This window comes from Musa acuminata, chromosome BXJ2-7 (genome assembly GCF_036884655.1).
Source record: "Musa acuminata AAA Group cultivar baxijiao chromosome BXJ2-7, Cavendish_Baxijiao_AAA, whole genome shotgun sequence".
In the NCBI taxonomy this organism is placed as follows: Eukaryota; Viridiplantae; Streptophyta; class Magnoliopsida; order Zingiberales; family Musaceae; genus Musa; species Musa acuminata.
In genome coordinates this window covers 11,051,989-11,067,073 of record NC_088344.1, presented here as the reverse complement: position 1 = coordinate 11,067,073, position 15,085 = coordinate 11,051,989, and the positions used below count along the sequence as shown (strand labels likewise).

General features: G+C 41.0%; 1 protein-coding gene across 2 annotated transcripts; it reads left to right on the top strand.

The window, feature by feature from the left end:
• Positions 1 to 43: 43 nt before the first annotated feature.
• Positions 44 to 15,044, top strand: LOC135617206 (peroxisomal ATPase PEX1-like). Of its 2 annotated transcripts, none has more exons than XM_065117206.1 (17): positions 44 to 612; positions 910 to 1,181; positions 2,649 to 2,770; positions 2,878 to 2,966; positions 3,044 to 3,079; positions 3,562 to 3,661; positions 4,152 to 4,194; positions 4,293 to 4,390; positions 10,257 to 10,321; positions 10,484 to 10,980; positions 11,078 to 11,165; positions 11,235 to 11,381; positions 12,211 to 12,779; positions 12,879 to 13,017; positions 13,087 to 13,155; positions 13,684 to 13,806; positions 14,646 to 15,044. In XM_065117206.1, exons 2-17 carry the CDS (start codon positions 961 to 963, stop codon positions 14,757 to 14,759), a joined length of 2,520 nt encoding a protein of 839 aa, XP_064973278.1. In that variant the 5' UTR covers positions 44 to 612; positions 910 to 960; the 3' UTR covers positions 14,760 to 15,044. The 2 variants fall into 2 exon arrangements, with proteins under 2 accessions (XP_064973278.1, XP_064973277.1); XM_065117205.1 differs by having other exon boundaries at positions 905 to 1,181.
• Positions 15,045 to 15,085: the final 41 nt, after the last annotated feature.

The following is a 15,085-nucleotide window of genomic DNA, read 5'->3' as shown; positions in this document are numbered from 1 at the left end:
CTCCGGACGGGGAGCGTGCGGGTCAAGATCTCGACGAATCCTCTACCAGCATGCAGGTGCGTCCGCCTCTCCCGCGTCGGCAAAAGCGGCTCAGGAGCCAGCGCGTCCCCCTCCGCACGCGTGCGTCCGCCGGTCGCCAATGGAGTCCGACCTGCGGCGCCGGGTGTTCGTGACACGTGGGATGCATGCAAGGGGCTTCGGCATGTGCAACTGCGATGTTCAGTGGACCTCCACGGTGGGTTGCCCATCTCGAGCAACGCGGACGGCGGAGGATGGTCCGCCGTGAAGGATACCGAAGCCAATTGGCCGTATTCGGCGACTGTTTTAAGGCTCGGCAGCTCTTAGACGCAGATCGACTCACTGGCAAGTAGGTTGGAGTGGCCGGAACAGCGTTAGCTGCAGTTGCCCCGGGTAACTCCTTGCTGGACGCCCCGTTCCTTGTTCAAAAAGAGAGGACACAGGCCTCCAAATCGAGCCCTTTTTGCGGCGATCATTTAGGGTTTACGATCCGCGAGACCCGCGCCTATATCAAGCGTCTCCAACCAACGAGAGGAAGCGGTTGAAGTCTCGTCCGGACTCTCGGAGGACAAGAACTCGAAACGCAAAAGACTGGTAAGTTCCTGTCCGAATCCCAAAGATCGGATCTTGAATTCTCTTCTTTTCCCCTTCCTTCCGAGGTCGCCTTCCGTTTCCCCCTCTCTTTATTGACGTTGAATCGAGAAACAAGGCATCTTTTGTTGTTTTCTTGAGTACACTCGGATTGTGTGTCTTCTCCTCCGGCGTCACCGAATTCCGACATTTCTGTTTCTGTCTATGATTTCCTCATTGGAGTCCTTCGTTCGTATCTGGAGCGCAATGGAAGAATTATGATTTGTACGTTGTCTTTGTTGTGGCGGGGGAGAAGTTTAGTGAGGAAGAAAGAGATCTTGAGGGTTTCCGGAGATTTCTTGGGGTGACAAGATGGAGCAGAAACATATCGTCATGTCGGCGCTGGGACTTGGGCTCGGCCTCGGCGTCGGGCTGGGGTTGGCGTCGGGGCAGACGGTGAGTAGGTGGGCGGCACCGCAACCAGGATCTTTCTCCGGCGTGACGTGCGAGAACATTGAGCAGGAATTGAAGAGGCTGGTCGTGGAAGGGAAGGACAGCAAAGTTACTTTCGATCAATTCCCCTATTATCTCAGGTAAAAATCGTCCGAGTTGTGTTGCTGTTTCCTTCGCCATCATCATTTGGTACATTCAATAGTCGTAGTATCACGAGTTCTTGGGAATTAAGCATACACGATACTTGGTGTGATCAATGAAATGCTCTATTTGCCCGATTGCTAATTCATGGATAACACAAATGTTGCTCCCCTTTGACTTAAGTCATGTTCAATAACGAGAACTACAGAATTCTCCATGTGTGGGGTTGGAAATAATTGGAACTTTGAAGAAAAAACAGGACATCTTCTAGTTATGTGATCAGTGAATTATTCTACTTTGGGTTTTCTATACCTTTTCAAGAACTGCATCAGATTTGTCTCCGAATATAATGCTTTTATGATGTAAGATTTGTGTCGATGTTGTTATGTCCTTTCATGTGCCACGATTTTTTTTTTTAAATGGAAAGATATTTCCATTACATTAAATGGTGTATATGTCGCTCACACGTGAACTCGACCTTGAGACCTATCACTTGTACAACAATGTACAAACCAATTCGGATGTCTCGTCAAGGATCCTGTTCCACGATTAGTTTCTTTAAAAGATAAGCATCCCATCTATTTTAATGGAACTGACATCTTTTAACAGCCCTGATGTTCGTTCTTGTTAGTTGGATGAGGAGTAGATTTATAGTTTTTTAGAGAGATTTTCAATCTTCAGTAAAATGGATGATCAGAAAAGAAATGAATTTATTGGTGTGTGTTCTGCGATCGAACATCAAACCAGTCTTTATTGAATCCAGCTTTGTCAAATTTGAATTGGATAAATTTAAAAACCCATGGGGTATTCCTAGGGCCCATGTACTTATGCAAACTTTTTAGACCAGGGAATAACTGCAAATTCCTAATATGGAAAGTAAAACAAAGAAACATGAAGAGCATGACCAATGGAATTTAGGAGTGCTTCATTGAACAAAGAAACTATCTTTAAGCTTGCTACACGATGGAGTTCTGGAGGTTATTTCTATAGTGCTCTGGCTGGGGGAAGACCCTTTTGTTTTTCGCAAAAGTTTCATTTTCATGTCTTTAGTTATTTTGATTCTATGATTAGAACCTCAAGTTACTAAAAATAACTTTGTGACACTTTGATTTTCATTGTCACTTGTATCTTCATAGTTTTTTTATTTTATTTTATTTTTACAATGTTATTGAAGCTAATGCTGGTGGTAGATTGCCCTTCGGTCTCTATCAAGAGAAGTTGGGGTCAGCTGGGCTTGATAACAAACCATGAATTGTTCTTGAAACTAGATGTTACCTAGCATTTGTCTTCATTACATGCTTTAACTAGTGTTTGTTACCTATAGCTAGTGGTAGTTGCTTGTAGATTGAGAATGTGACCTTATTTTTCAACATTTGTACATTTTAAAAATGCTAAATTATATATTTTGGTTGTTATCTTGCTCTGCCAGTTCTTATTGCTCTGGGTTTTCTTATTGTCAATGATAGTGAGCAGACTCGAGTAATACTGACAAGTGCAGCCTATGTTCATCTGAAGCAAGCAGATTTTTCTAAGTACACTAGAAACCTTTCTCCTGCAAGTCGTGCTATTTTAGTATCTGGCCCTGCAGGTAGTCCTTTTTCTGGGTAATAGTTCTTTGGACTTTTGGTTTCTATCTATCGATGAATACATTTCTATTTTATGCTAAATCTGTCTAAAAATGTTTTCAATGGGAAGAACTTTATCAGCAGATGCTTGCTAAAGCTTTGGCTCACTATTTCGAGGCAAAGTTGCTGTTGCTAGATATTACTGATTTTTCACTTAAGGTATGTGTATTCATTAATTTTGTCTTTATATTTAGAAATTTTTTATGCTAACTTAAGCAACGAATCTTCTTTTATAGATACAAAGCAAATACGGAAGTGCCCCTAAAGATTCTGTAAGATTTCACAATTTTATTAAAATATTTATGAAGCTTGTCCTGTTATGTATTAAGCAGTCAATTACATCCTTCTTCAGATATATATATATATATATATATATATATATATGTATATGTATATATATATGTATATGTATATATATATGTATATGTATATATATATGTATATGTATATATATATGTATATGTATATATATATACATATACATATACATATACATATACATATACATATATATATATATACATATATACATATATATGTTTTTTAAAATCACCATTTGGTATTTGCCTATGATCCATGTTTCCATTCTTTCGATCACCATATTATTGATTAGCCATGTGTTGTAAGCATAAGTTTCATCTTAACTAGGGTTTGTTTCTTGTTCATTTTCTTTAGATATCAACAATGAAGTCTTGAAGAGGTTAATCTAAGGCTCAGCACTTATTTAAGTTGTTTTTTTTTTCTTTTTCTGCAGACATTTAAAAGATCCATATCTGAGACAACACTTGAGCGAATGTCTGGTTTATTTGGGTCTCTTTCAATCATGCCTCAGAGAGAGGAACCAAAAGTTACTAGTAGGGATACCTTGTCCTGTCTTTATTTAAAGTATTGCAATTGGAAGTTGGAAGTTTGCTGTGGTTGATTGATTATCTTTTAAGGTCTTTCTGCCATTCCATATGAACAATCAAGTGAAATAAAAATGTTTCTCATACAAGAACTAAGTGGAAATTGAACTTTGGATGGTTGACTCCTTTTAATTAGGTTTATTTAACTAAGTGACATTTTCTTTTCTGTATTGACAAACATGAAACAAAGTTTCATCCATAATTATTTTCCCCCATTAAAGTTGTGCAACAGGAGGTAGCTACTTTTTCCTCATGGATTGATTTATGCTTTTAATATATAGGTTTATCTAATTTAAATAAATTGGTAGAAGTAAATGGTTGTAATTTTAAAATATGAGATCACTAATTTTCAGGTGACATCACTCTTTTGTTCAGGTTCTTAAAAAAATTGGTATTAGTTGTGAAGGCTCATTAATACCTTTGCGGACATTATTTGCAGGAAATTTGCACAGGCAAAGCAGTGGTTTTGAGATAAATGCAAGGTCTAGAGAGCAAAATACTATTACGAAATCTATGTATGAATAACTGCAAGGCTATTATATCTGATCCATTTACTGTTGCCTTGCTGTTCTTACGGTAGGTCGGAAAGCACCAGTAATGCGCCAAAGCTTCGAAGAAATGCCTCTGCTTCAGCTGATATGAGTTGCCTAGGGACACAATGCCCTCCTCTTAATCCAGGTTACTATTTCCAGATATTTAATTAATAGGACCTTATAGTTAATTCATTTCTTTTGTTGGCAACAACATCATGAAGCAACATTATTCAATGGTTTGTGAAGTTCTACATTCTGACATAAAACAACATTTTTAGGAGATTTTTAAAACTGACAAGTTCTGATGCATATACTGAACATGAATCAGGCTAGCTTGAAATGTTGCAACTATGTACCAAAGAAACCCAGATGAAAAAAGATTAAGGTTTGAACTGTTTAATGAAACTGCATTTAAGAATAAATGCCACTACATAAATTATTGATCTGCCTGTAAGATATATTTTCAAAGGACATTGAAGATGCTTTCCGCTTTAAGTGCAGCAAATGTTGTATTCTAGGCTAGCTATATATATTCAGTTCATTCAGTTGATGATTAATTGGATCTGCTTGCACTCTGTAATTAATTCACTAGCACAGGAAACAAATGACCTAAACTGGACTGGTAGAAACTGCTTTGTATGAGTTGTGCAGCATGGGAAAAGCAATCCATGAATGTAAGTGTTTCACAAAACGTGCTGTCAAAGTGTTTATCCATGAAGCATGATTCTGTTGAAATTCTTTTATTTGGAAATCACAGAAACAGGCAAACAACCACCAACTCAGAACTCCTGTTCTGGAAGCTTGCTAATATTAAAAATTGCTCACTTGTTCTATTACCTTCATTGACTCAATTTGATGTATTGCAATTATAGACAATTGCAGCAAACAAAATTTGGGCCAAGGTTTGCAATACCGAATTGTCACGGACTTAGCTGGTTTTGCCTAAGTCGTGCGACACCCTTGCGTGTCCGTCCGCAAAGGTCAGCCTCCCCGAAACCTCCCATTGTCCCTTAGGACCAACAAAAGAGAGAACGAGTTAGAGAGAACGCCTCAATCGGGATCCACAAGCAAACAACTCCGAAAAACATTTCATAGACAATGCAAATTACAAACAGACTTTACAAGCTCTGAACAGTTACACAACAAAGGGTAAAATGGTCCATTATAGACCGAAAATCTCTCGCACGTGTCCACATGACACAACCTTTATTTACAAGCCTAAAGAGGCCACCAACTCAACTAAAATAGGACTATTAAGCCTTCGGCCGCCCCTCTACATGCTGTACAAGGCATGAACATGCCAAAAGACACGGACATACATAAGCATTACATCAAACATCTTGTTTAGAAGTTTGTCTATGACATTCTCCCTCACTTATTCCTTCGACGTCCTCGTTAAAGCCTTTGTCGACACTGCAACACCTCGCCTTTGCTGAGTCTTCAATCTTCTGCTCCAGCTACAATGCACCTCTTGGCTCCTAGCTGCTCTTCATTACTGTTTTTGAGTAGTCGAACCTTTAATCCGTCATGCTGCTTCAACTCACCAATGACTCTGACTCTGGTGTGGGGTTGGCTGAGTTGTGTTGATCCTTTTTGATTCCTGCGGATCCCCCAAATGAAGGAAAAGACCATCCTTACTGCGCCAGTCTCTCAAATGCCTCATGCTGCTTGAATTGTCATATCGTCTCGCAAACAAGCATCGTCTCGCAAACTTCTGAAGTTTTGGGTCCTTCCTCCACAAAATTTGCTCATTGATTCTTCTTTCACTTAGTTGTCACATCCAAGTAGATTCGCATCACTTTCGCTTTCGATTGACATTTCGTTGGGAAATGAAGCGGACAATCTACTCTCAGTAGCACTGATCACCGTTGGTGAGGATTTGATAACTATTATCTTCCATTATCTTCGAATGGTCTTTGAACTTATGCAAAGCTCCTCTGCTTGATAGATAAGAGAATTGGGGTACTCGGTTTCGCCCATTCTCTTAAGAGTTGAGAAGGCAAAGGTTACTTAACTTCGCCTACCTCCTCGAGGTTGTACTCCATGCATCGAGCTAGTTACTGGCCTTCGCCTGCTCTTTGCTCACACTTCTGAAGCACTTGAAATGTTCGCACTCCTTGCGTTGAGTTAGTTACTGTGATTTTGGGTAGCTAAGTCCCTCTGGACTCATCATCGCTTCCTCGCCCCTTTCGACCCCCTGCTTCAACACCTCTGTGTTCTCCAAGCAGTCTGTTTGGTCGATGGAAAGACAGACTGCAACTCCCATGCATGGCCTCTTCCATCACGTTGTAGGGTTTGCATCGATTCTGTTCTCCTTAGCTTCCTTGGTAGCAACGTTCGCTTACTCGACCTTGTCCTCTGACTTGCCGGGCTCCCTTAAGCGAATATGAGCTCTGGAGCAGTCCAACTCTCCAGCTGCTTCGATCATACCTCTGCATGATCAAGTCCCTCCCATGGAACTCACTGGTACTTGGATTCGAACTTTTCCCTTGGTGGAACACAGCCCCCATATGCTGATGACCAAGGCTTTCATCCGATGCAAAATTCGATGCACGCACGGAAGACCCGCCTCTGCGGTACCATGGCCTTCACTCCTTGAATCCATAGCCCTTCTTGTCGTCGTGTTGTTCACCGAAGTGGAGCTTCCAGTAGCTCCCGATCATACCTCCATATGATCTAGTCCCTCGCGGGACTATGTCGTGTGTATCGCATTGCCACAGACTGTTCCACCACGATCCGCTGCACCATGTCGCCTCCTGGTGACATCTCCATTGCATTCTGATCCTTGTGGAATAAACTCGAATTGTGAACCCTCCATGTGTGGCCTCTGCCAATACATCGCAGGGTCTCTTCCACCTTTGATTTTGTTCGCTCCTTTGGCAATCGACCTTCATCCACCCACTCTTGGGTCACACCTAGATGAAGCACCGCTCTAGGACAGTCCATCGCCTAGTAGCTCCCGAAGTCCACCGACTTCACTGTAATTTGTGCACCATTGTTTGGATCCTGGGCCTCTGCCCCTACCAGTACAATCTCCGCTGCGCACCGCTTCCTTCATAGCAACTTGAATGGCAACACTGTGGCATATTCTTCAAGAGTACCCACCTCTGAGTCCTCTTGCCCCGTGCTAAGGCCTTCTGAACCCAATTTCGCCTCCGCAAATTGAGTTGCCTTAGTTCCTCCATCAAATGCTTCTCCGAGATAAAGTGCATGTGTCCAGAAGCTCCCTTCGTCTTTGGCACCATGCAAGATGAGTCCGCTCCGTCAGAATGAAGGACCCATGGAACAACATGATCCTACTCTTGCCTCTGCAAGAGTTCATGTCCTTAACCTCTGTCTAAGGAAAGCACCGTGCCTCTGCTCCATGTTCCAACTTCTATGCTGGCTCCCTTCATGCGGCTTGGGTACTTCGCCAAGTTACACCCAAGTTGTTCCGCTCCTCGTTTTTGCATTGAGTCGATGGTGGCCCTCGCGCCCACCATTCTACGGGTCAGCCCTCCCTTGAGTCCGATCTCCACATCGACTCCAAGTGTGCCTTTATTTAAATTGCTTTGGGTCGCTCCCCCACTTGATCTCACAATGCATCCACCAATGCATTCTCTCGAGCGAGATCATGCAACGACTCCTCGCCGCTTACTCAATCCATTGAGCTTCGTGGAGTTGTTGTTTGTTGAGGTACTCCTCCTCAACTTGTGAGGTCCGTCTCACATGATTCTCCCTCTGGAGAGCCGGGACTTATCCCTCCTGGATAACTGTCCCATTGGAGCAACATCTCTCTTCGTTTCGGAGACCCCCATCCCCTTGGACTACTCTGATCTGCTGAACAAACTGTGCATTGTTCTGCCTCCTGCAAACGTACTTGCTAGATTGCGACTCCACGTCAATACAGCCCCCGCTGCACCACTCAAGGCCTAGCAACATGCTGAACTCGTTGCACACTTAAGCCTCCTACGGACGTATCCTTCCCATGCCGAAGAGAAAGTTTCATTGCTCCATGGCGCCAAGTTTCGGTCGCCTTGGGATGGCCGCGATCATTCCATCGTCCGCATACAAGCCCATGCATGAGTACCGAATTCTTTGAGTTAGCAATTCCCCTCACCTCTGTGAGCTTTGCACAACTCTTTCGATCGCTGACCAACTCATTCCACCTTGCATGGTCTCATTCTTTACCAAGCGCCTCGCTTGCCTTGAGCACCATCAAGTATAGTTGTCAACGTTGAGCCGTAGCTCAAACTCAGCCATCCCAACCTTTATGCGCTCCGCATTCTTCCAAGCTTGCCTGTTCTCGTGGTGCCTCTTGCGCGAAGGGTTGGCCATTCCTCTGAATGCCAATGTCAGATGCCCGCTCCTTCGAGCAACTCCTTTTCCCTACATCTCCATGCCCGTTTTCCCCCAAACGGTTGCGCGTGTGTTGACTGCCCTCAACGCAGCCCCGCTAGGTCCCCCACGTTTGCATGCTAAGTGTTTCTATGAGTGCTTGTCCCGCTCTGATACCATCTGTCACGGACTTAGCTGGTTTTGCCTAAGTCGTGCGGCACCCTTGCGTGTCCGTCCGCAAAGGTCAGCCTCCCCGAAGCCTCCCACTGTCCCTTAGGACCAACAAAAGAGAGAACGAGTTAGAGAGAACGCCTCAATCGGGATCCATAAGCAAACAACTCCGAAAAACACTTCATAGACAATGCAAATTACAAACAGACTTTACAAGCTCTGAACAGTTGCACAACAAAGGGTAAAATGGTCCATTATAGATCAAAAATCTGTCGCACGTGTCCACATGACATAACCTTTATTTACAAGCCTAAAGAGGCCACCAACCCAACTAAAATGAGACTATTAAGCCTTCGGCCGCCCCTCTACATGCTGTACAAGGCATGAACATGTCAAAAGACACGGACATGCATAAGCATTACATCAAACATCTTGTTTAGAAGTTTGTCCGTGACAGAATGGTACCGCCCGGTACGGGCAGTACATACCGGTCCGCCAGCTGACTGGCACGCGGGCCACTTACTACCGGGCGGTATTAGCCTAGCTGCGGCGAGGCTAGGCGAGGAAGAATAGACGTTCGAAGAAGAGGAAGAGGGAGAAGCTTCAAGAAATAGTACCCGGCCCGCCTGCTCCTCCTCCTCCTTCTTCGTCGTCTTCTTCTTTGCTGTGGCGCCCGTTGCCATCGCTCCCTCGACACCGCAGCTCTTCAGCGCCCACTGCCATCGTTCCCTCGACACCGAAGAAAATTCTTCTTCTTCCGCTCCTTCGCTGTGGCACCCGTTGCCATCCCTCAACGCCGTAGCTATTCGCCTAGGGTTCGAGCGTTGCTAAGTTATATATATTTTTATATATTTAATATCATTTAAATATAATATATTAATATCGTTTTAAGCACACCATTGTTAGCTATTTTATATTTCTGTGATTTTATATTATATATATATATTTAATATTATTTAATATTAAAATTAATTTTAATATTTTTTAAGCATACCATTCGATACGCGGTATGCCCGTACCATACCGTATCGAGAAAAGCACGAAACTCTGATACGGTATGAAATTTCAATCTTTGAATTGGGCCATCACCTAACTTGATATTACCTCTTGCCTATGCAAGTTGCTTCATGTTTTAGTCCAACTTAGTTTCTCCATGAATGTTTTCACCTTATTCTCTCCTATCAAAAGGTCATGGATTGGGTCAAACTCATCTTTATTCCCAACAAATTACTGTTTATAGATTTAGATACTTGTAGTTACTCAAGATTCTCATTATATGACTTTGGTTTTCATGCATTAGTTATTCTGTATGACCTTGCTGTTAATTTTTGTTTCCACTGCCCTAATAATGGAAAGAGCAGGGTTCAATTAAATGTTAACATAAACTTTGCTGGATCTTATATGAATATGGATCTTTACTCATTATTACCGCTTGTTATTATTCTTTTTGTTGTCACTGTTGGTGTATGATTCTTGACAAACATATATAACTTTTGTTCCTCATAGCTTCTGGTTGAATGCAGCTCTTCTCAAACGAACCATAAGCTGGTCTTTTGATGAGAAACTACTTGTACAGTCACTTTACAAGGTACTTGTTTCTTTGTAGTGTTACCTTTCTGGTCATACTGGAGTCTTTTTTAAGGTCTGACATGATGGAGTTGATAGGTTAGGATCATTTGAGTGCTAGAAAATTTTCATGTTTGATTTTACATGCTTAGCTCAACTAATGGCTGATGCTGGATGCTCCCAGGTTCTGCATTCAATATCCAAGAACAGTCCTATTGTCCTATATTTAAGGGATGTTGATAGTCTTCTATTTATTTCTAAAAGAATGTATTCCCTGTTCGAGAAGTTGTTGAAAAGGATAAGCGGACAAGTGTTGATACTTGGTTCAAGGAAGGTGGAAGCAGGAAGTGACTTTAGAGAAGTGGATGAAAAGTTGAGTCTTTTGTTCCCATACAATATAGAGATTAAGCCACCTGAAGATGAGACTCACCTTGTTAGCTGGAAAGCCCAATTGGAAGAAGACATGAAAATGATTCAATTTCAAGACAACAGAAACCACATTACCGAGGTACTTGCAAGAAATGATCTTGATTGTGATGATCTGGGTTCAATCTGCCTCACAGACACAATGGTTCTTAGTAAATACATAGAGGAAATTGTAGTGTCAGCAATTTCATACCACTTGATGAATAACACAGATCCTGAATACAGAAATGGAAAACTTGTAATCTCTTCAAAGAGGTCTAGTGGATTCTATACTTTGGCTTTTATCATCTCTTTTTCAGGGATAGGCTTTTTCTTTTTTTATTTTGTGATTCTAATTGTGTTTATTGATCAGTCTATCCCATGCATTAAGCATATTCCAAGAAAACAAGCTAAATGCTAAGGGAACTGCACAGCTTGAGGGAAGTGCTGATTCAATGAAGGTTTGTAGCCATGGTTTCCACTTTTTCTTTTGTAAGATTTCCCTTCCCTTTACTCTCTTTAATTTCTAGGAATCTGGAAAAGAAGACTCAACAAGTGCCAAAAAATCTGAGACAAAAACCGAAGCTTCACCTCCTGAAAGTAAAACTGAATTAGATAAGTCTGTTCCTGTAGTGAAGAAGGACAGTGTCGTTCCATCTCAACCGCCAAAAGCACCTGTATGCTAATTCCTCTTTATTTTCTCCTTTTGACTGTTTATATTGACTTTTTACATATGTGCTTCAAGATAACATTATAATAGGTTGTTACGTACATCCTTAGAGGGAAACTTATTTTCTATGGAAGGTTAAACGAAATTTTGAATTTTCAACTTTCTTAGGTATGCTGAACTTATTAGGTATCAATATGATAGCCAAACACCAATTCAATTCAAATGCTTAAGCTAATTGGCCAACATGTAGTATATGTGTAGCCCAATTTTAACTTTGTCAACCATATAATACTATCTGATTCTTACATATTCTGACAAAAATGTGATTAGATTTGAGACAATTATAAGAAAGAAGGTGATGAACCAGATTCTTTCTGAGGAATGCCTCACACTGAGGGCTCTTGGTCTCAGACACTCTTCACACACGAATGATGTTCTTATACCATTAGATAAGAAGAAAAGATTTGATCACTTTTACTAATACATCAAGGGGGTAAACCATTATATAGGTTTATGAGACTCTTTAATAAGTAGACTTTTCAAAAATAGTTAATTACATAATTTTCTGAATTCTATCTAAAGAGGCATCTAGTACTTGAATAGGGACTAAAATAGCAATCTGGCATAAAATATGACACCAGAAGTGTTCAAATATGGTAAGTCGAAAAAATAATTCTTACATTTTGTCCAAAAACATTATCTTTACTCTTTGGGAGCCTTTTCCAAGCTGAATTGCAACTTCTGGTTTATATTAGATGGCTTGTGTAAAATTCACTGATTTATAGGATTTTAGATAAACTTTGTCCTCTCTCACTCTCTCTCTCACATGCATTCAGGAAGTTGCTCCTGACAATGAATTTGAAAAGCGGATCAGACCAGAGGTTATCCCAGCAAGTGAAATTGGAGTGACATTCGATGATATAGGTGCCTTGGATGATATCAAGGAATCACTTCAGGAGCTTGTTATGCTTCCTCTTCGTAGGCCAGACCTCTTTAAAGGTGGTCTTCTTAAGCCTTGCAGAGGAATATTACTGTTTGGGCCACCTGGAACAGGGAAGACAATGCTTGCTAAGGCTATAGCGAATGAAGCTGGTGCAAGTTTCATAAATGTTTCCATGTCTACCATCACTTCAAAATGGTTTGGAGAAGATGAGAAAAATGTTAGAGCATTATTTACCCTGGCTGCAAAAGTTTCCCCTACTATTGTTTTTGTTGATGAGGTTGATAGCATGCTTGGGCAACGAAGCAGGGTTGGTGAACATGAAGCAATGAGGAAAATAAAAAATGAATTTATGACTCATTGGGATGGATTGCTGACAAAGCCAGAGGAACGTATTCTTGTTCTTGCAGCAACGAACAGACCTTTTGATCTTGATGAAGCAATTATTAGGAGGTTTGAGCGCAGGTCTGTCATGTGTTTTCTTTCCCCTACCGTCAGCTTGCATCGTAGAGTAGCTGATATGATCATATGTTGACCAAGCTTCCCACTTTTTCTTGTTAACAGAATAATGGTTGGTCTACCATCCCAGGAGAGCAGGGAACTTATTCTGACGACGCTTTTGTCAAAGGAGAAGGTTGAAGAAAAACTCGACTTTAAGGAGCTTGCAACAATGACAGAAGGGTACAGTGGCAGTGATCTTAAGGTTTGTGCAACCTCTTCAGTTATGAAGCAATAAATTGTCTTTTTCACTAAAGGCAACTTTTGAAAGCAGAACCTGTGCACCACAGCAGCATATCGTCCTGTCAGGGAGCTGATTCAGAAAGAAAGACTCAAGGAATTGGTATTACTTTTTTTTTGCATTTTTTTTCCTTTCATTTTTGACTGCTCAGTTCTTTCTTTGTATATTTGACTACTCAGCTTCGAAATGAGAGGTTTTTATTTTCATTTGTATCATGTAGATATTAAAATTATGGAGGTTGCTTTTCTTTCTTCTGTTTTTGTGTGGTTTTATTTCTTGGTAGACCCTTTTTTGTTTTTTGTTCAAGTAGGTTGAACATATTCTATCCACTTGTTCCCTTTTGCCCATGATGTTTGTTCACATTATGAAGTTTTAGTCGGTTGAGTTTTTATTTGAATATTTGTCTATATTGTTTTCCGATGTTGCATCAAGCCATCAACCTTAGTCATGTGAGCATCTTCCTGCATTGTGTCACTTGGATGGTTGATTTAGTGTTCTGTTGCAGCATTACTTCTTTCCAGCTGGTTCAAGTTTCATGATGATATTTGTTGCTCTATTGATCAGCATAAGCTTTGTCGAACTATTTCTTTCTTGGTTCAGGCTTCACAACACATTCTTTTTTCTCCATAGGAGAGGAAGAAAAAGGCTGAAGATAATCAAGCAGAGGCTTCAGAAACAAAGGCAGAAGATAGAGAGGAAACAATTGTCCTAAGACCATTAAACATGGAAGACATGAAGCAGGCAAAGAACCAAGTGAGTTCATCTTCTCTTCTATGGTTTTATGAATGGAATTTGTGTTTGTAGCTTAATTTTTCCCAGTGAGAAAATCAATTGGCACATCAGTTTTCTTCAGTATACAGTTGTTATTGGATTAGTTGGATCATTTTTTTGTTCTTATTTTACAACTGATCATGAGTCTTACTATAATGTGCATTAGCAATTATTTGGATCTAGGAAGATTGACACCTGAGGGGGATTTCAGTGTTGCATTCTGTGTTAATGATAAACCTGTTACTCTAGAGGGCTTTTTAATATTTTACATGGTATCGGAAATGACTTCATTACCATGATGTGGCACGCAAAAGGCATGTGCAGAAGCAATGAGTCTTGCTCTGCCCATCACTTGCCCAATGTTCTCGGACGAGAACAAGATGGTCGGTGATGCATATCCACCAGCATGGGACGATGTAGCTGCCACAGACAACCTTCAATCATGAGAATGTTTCTCATGCTAGTAAAACTTACTGAGCCGTCTAGTCTGAATGTAACATAATTTTTCCTTGTAGTCATAGTTGTGCATCTTGAGTAATCTTTAGATTAGGTCATTTTCAGGAATCATTTTGGTCCTAGGCTGAAGAACTTGATATGGCTTCTGGCCTACGAGCAAAAGTCTGCTAGCTCGTACCGTAAATATTAAGAGTTCTTGGATGCAAAGGTCTGCAGGTTTTGTCGAACCCTTACAAAAGAGAGAAGTTGATCGTATGTCCGAAAATATCATGGTCACTCAACTGTTTGTGTTAAGATTTACTTATTGACAGAATTCTCTAGTTTTTGATAGAGAATATACTCATCACTCATCTTCTAATTTCCAGGTTGCGGCGAGCTTCGCAGCCGAGGGGTCCATCATGAGCGAGTTGAAGCAATGGAACGAGTTATATGGCGATGGTGGCTCACGAAAGAAGCAGCAGTTGACTTACTTCCTATGAGATGTTAGCCACACTTCTTTTCTGCTGATAAAGCATATCGTGAAGATGGCTAAAATGACACACAAAGCAGCCTTGACATCACAAAGAAGATGGTGGAATTCATGAAAGCATAGATTAGTTTATCTTCATCAAGTCAACTTAGTTTGGCTGCATCATCTAGCGAAGGTGTCATTAGATTGTACTCGTTTTCCCTGTAATATGTTTTTGACTTCAAATTATTTAAATTAAAGCTTATGTGCAGTTGAGAATAATTAATATGCAGACGATCATGTTGCCCCCTAACAATCATGGTTGTCATTGCTATTTACATACATGCATGTTGTCTT

What these genes read in the sequence shown, in the direction of transcription:
- LOC135617206 (XM_065117206.1), top strand. Translation starts at nt 961, where the DNA reads ATGGAGCAGAAACATATCGTCATGTCGGCGCTGGGACTTGGGCTCGGC. An exon ending in GAAGTGCTGATTCAATGAAG is followed by an intron (nt 11,166 to 11,234) that starts GTTTGTAGCCAT and finishes TTTAATTTCTAG; the next exon opens with GAATCTGGAAAAGAAGACTC. An exon ending in TGAAGCAGGCAAAGAACCAA is followed by an intron (nt 13,807 to 14,645) that starts GTGAGTTCATCT and finishes TCTAATTTCCAG; the next exon opens with GTTGCGGCGAGCTTCGCAGC.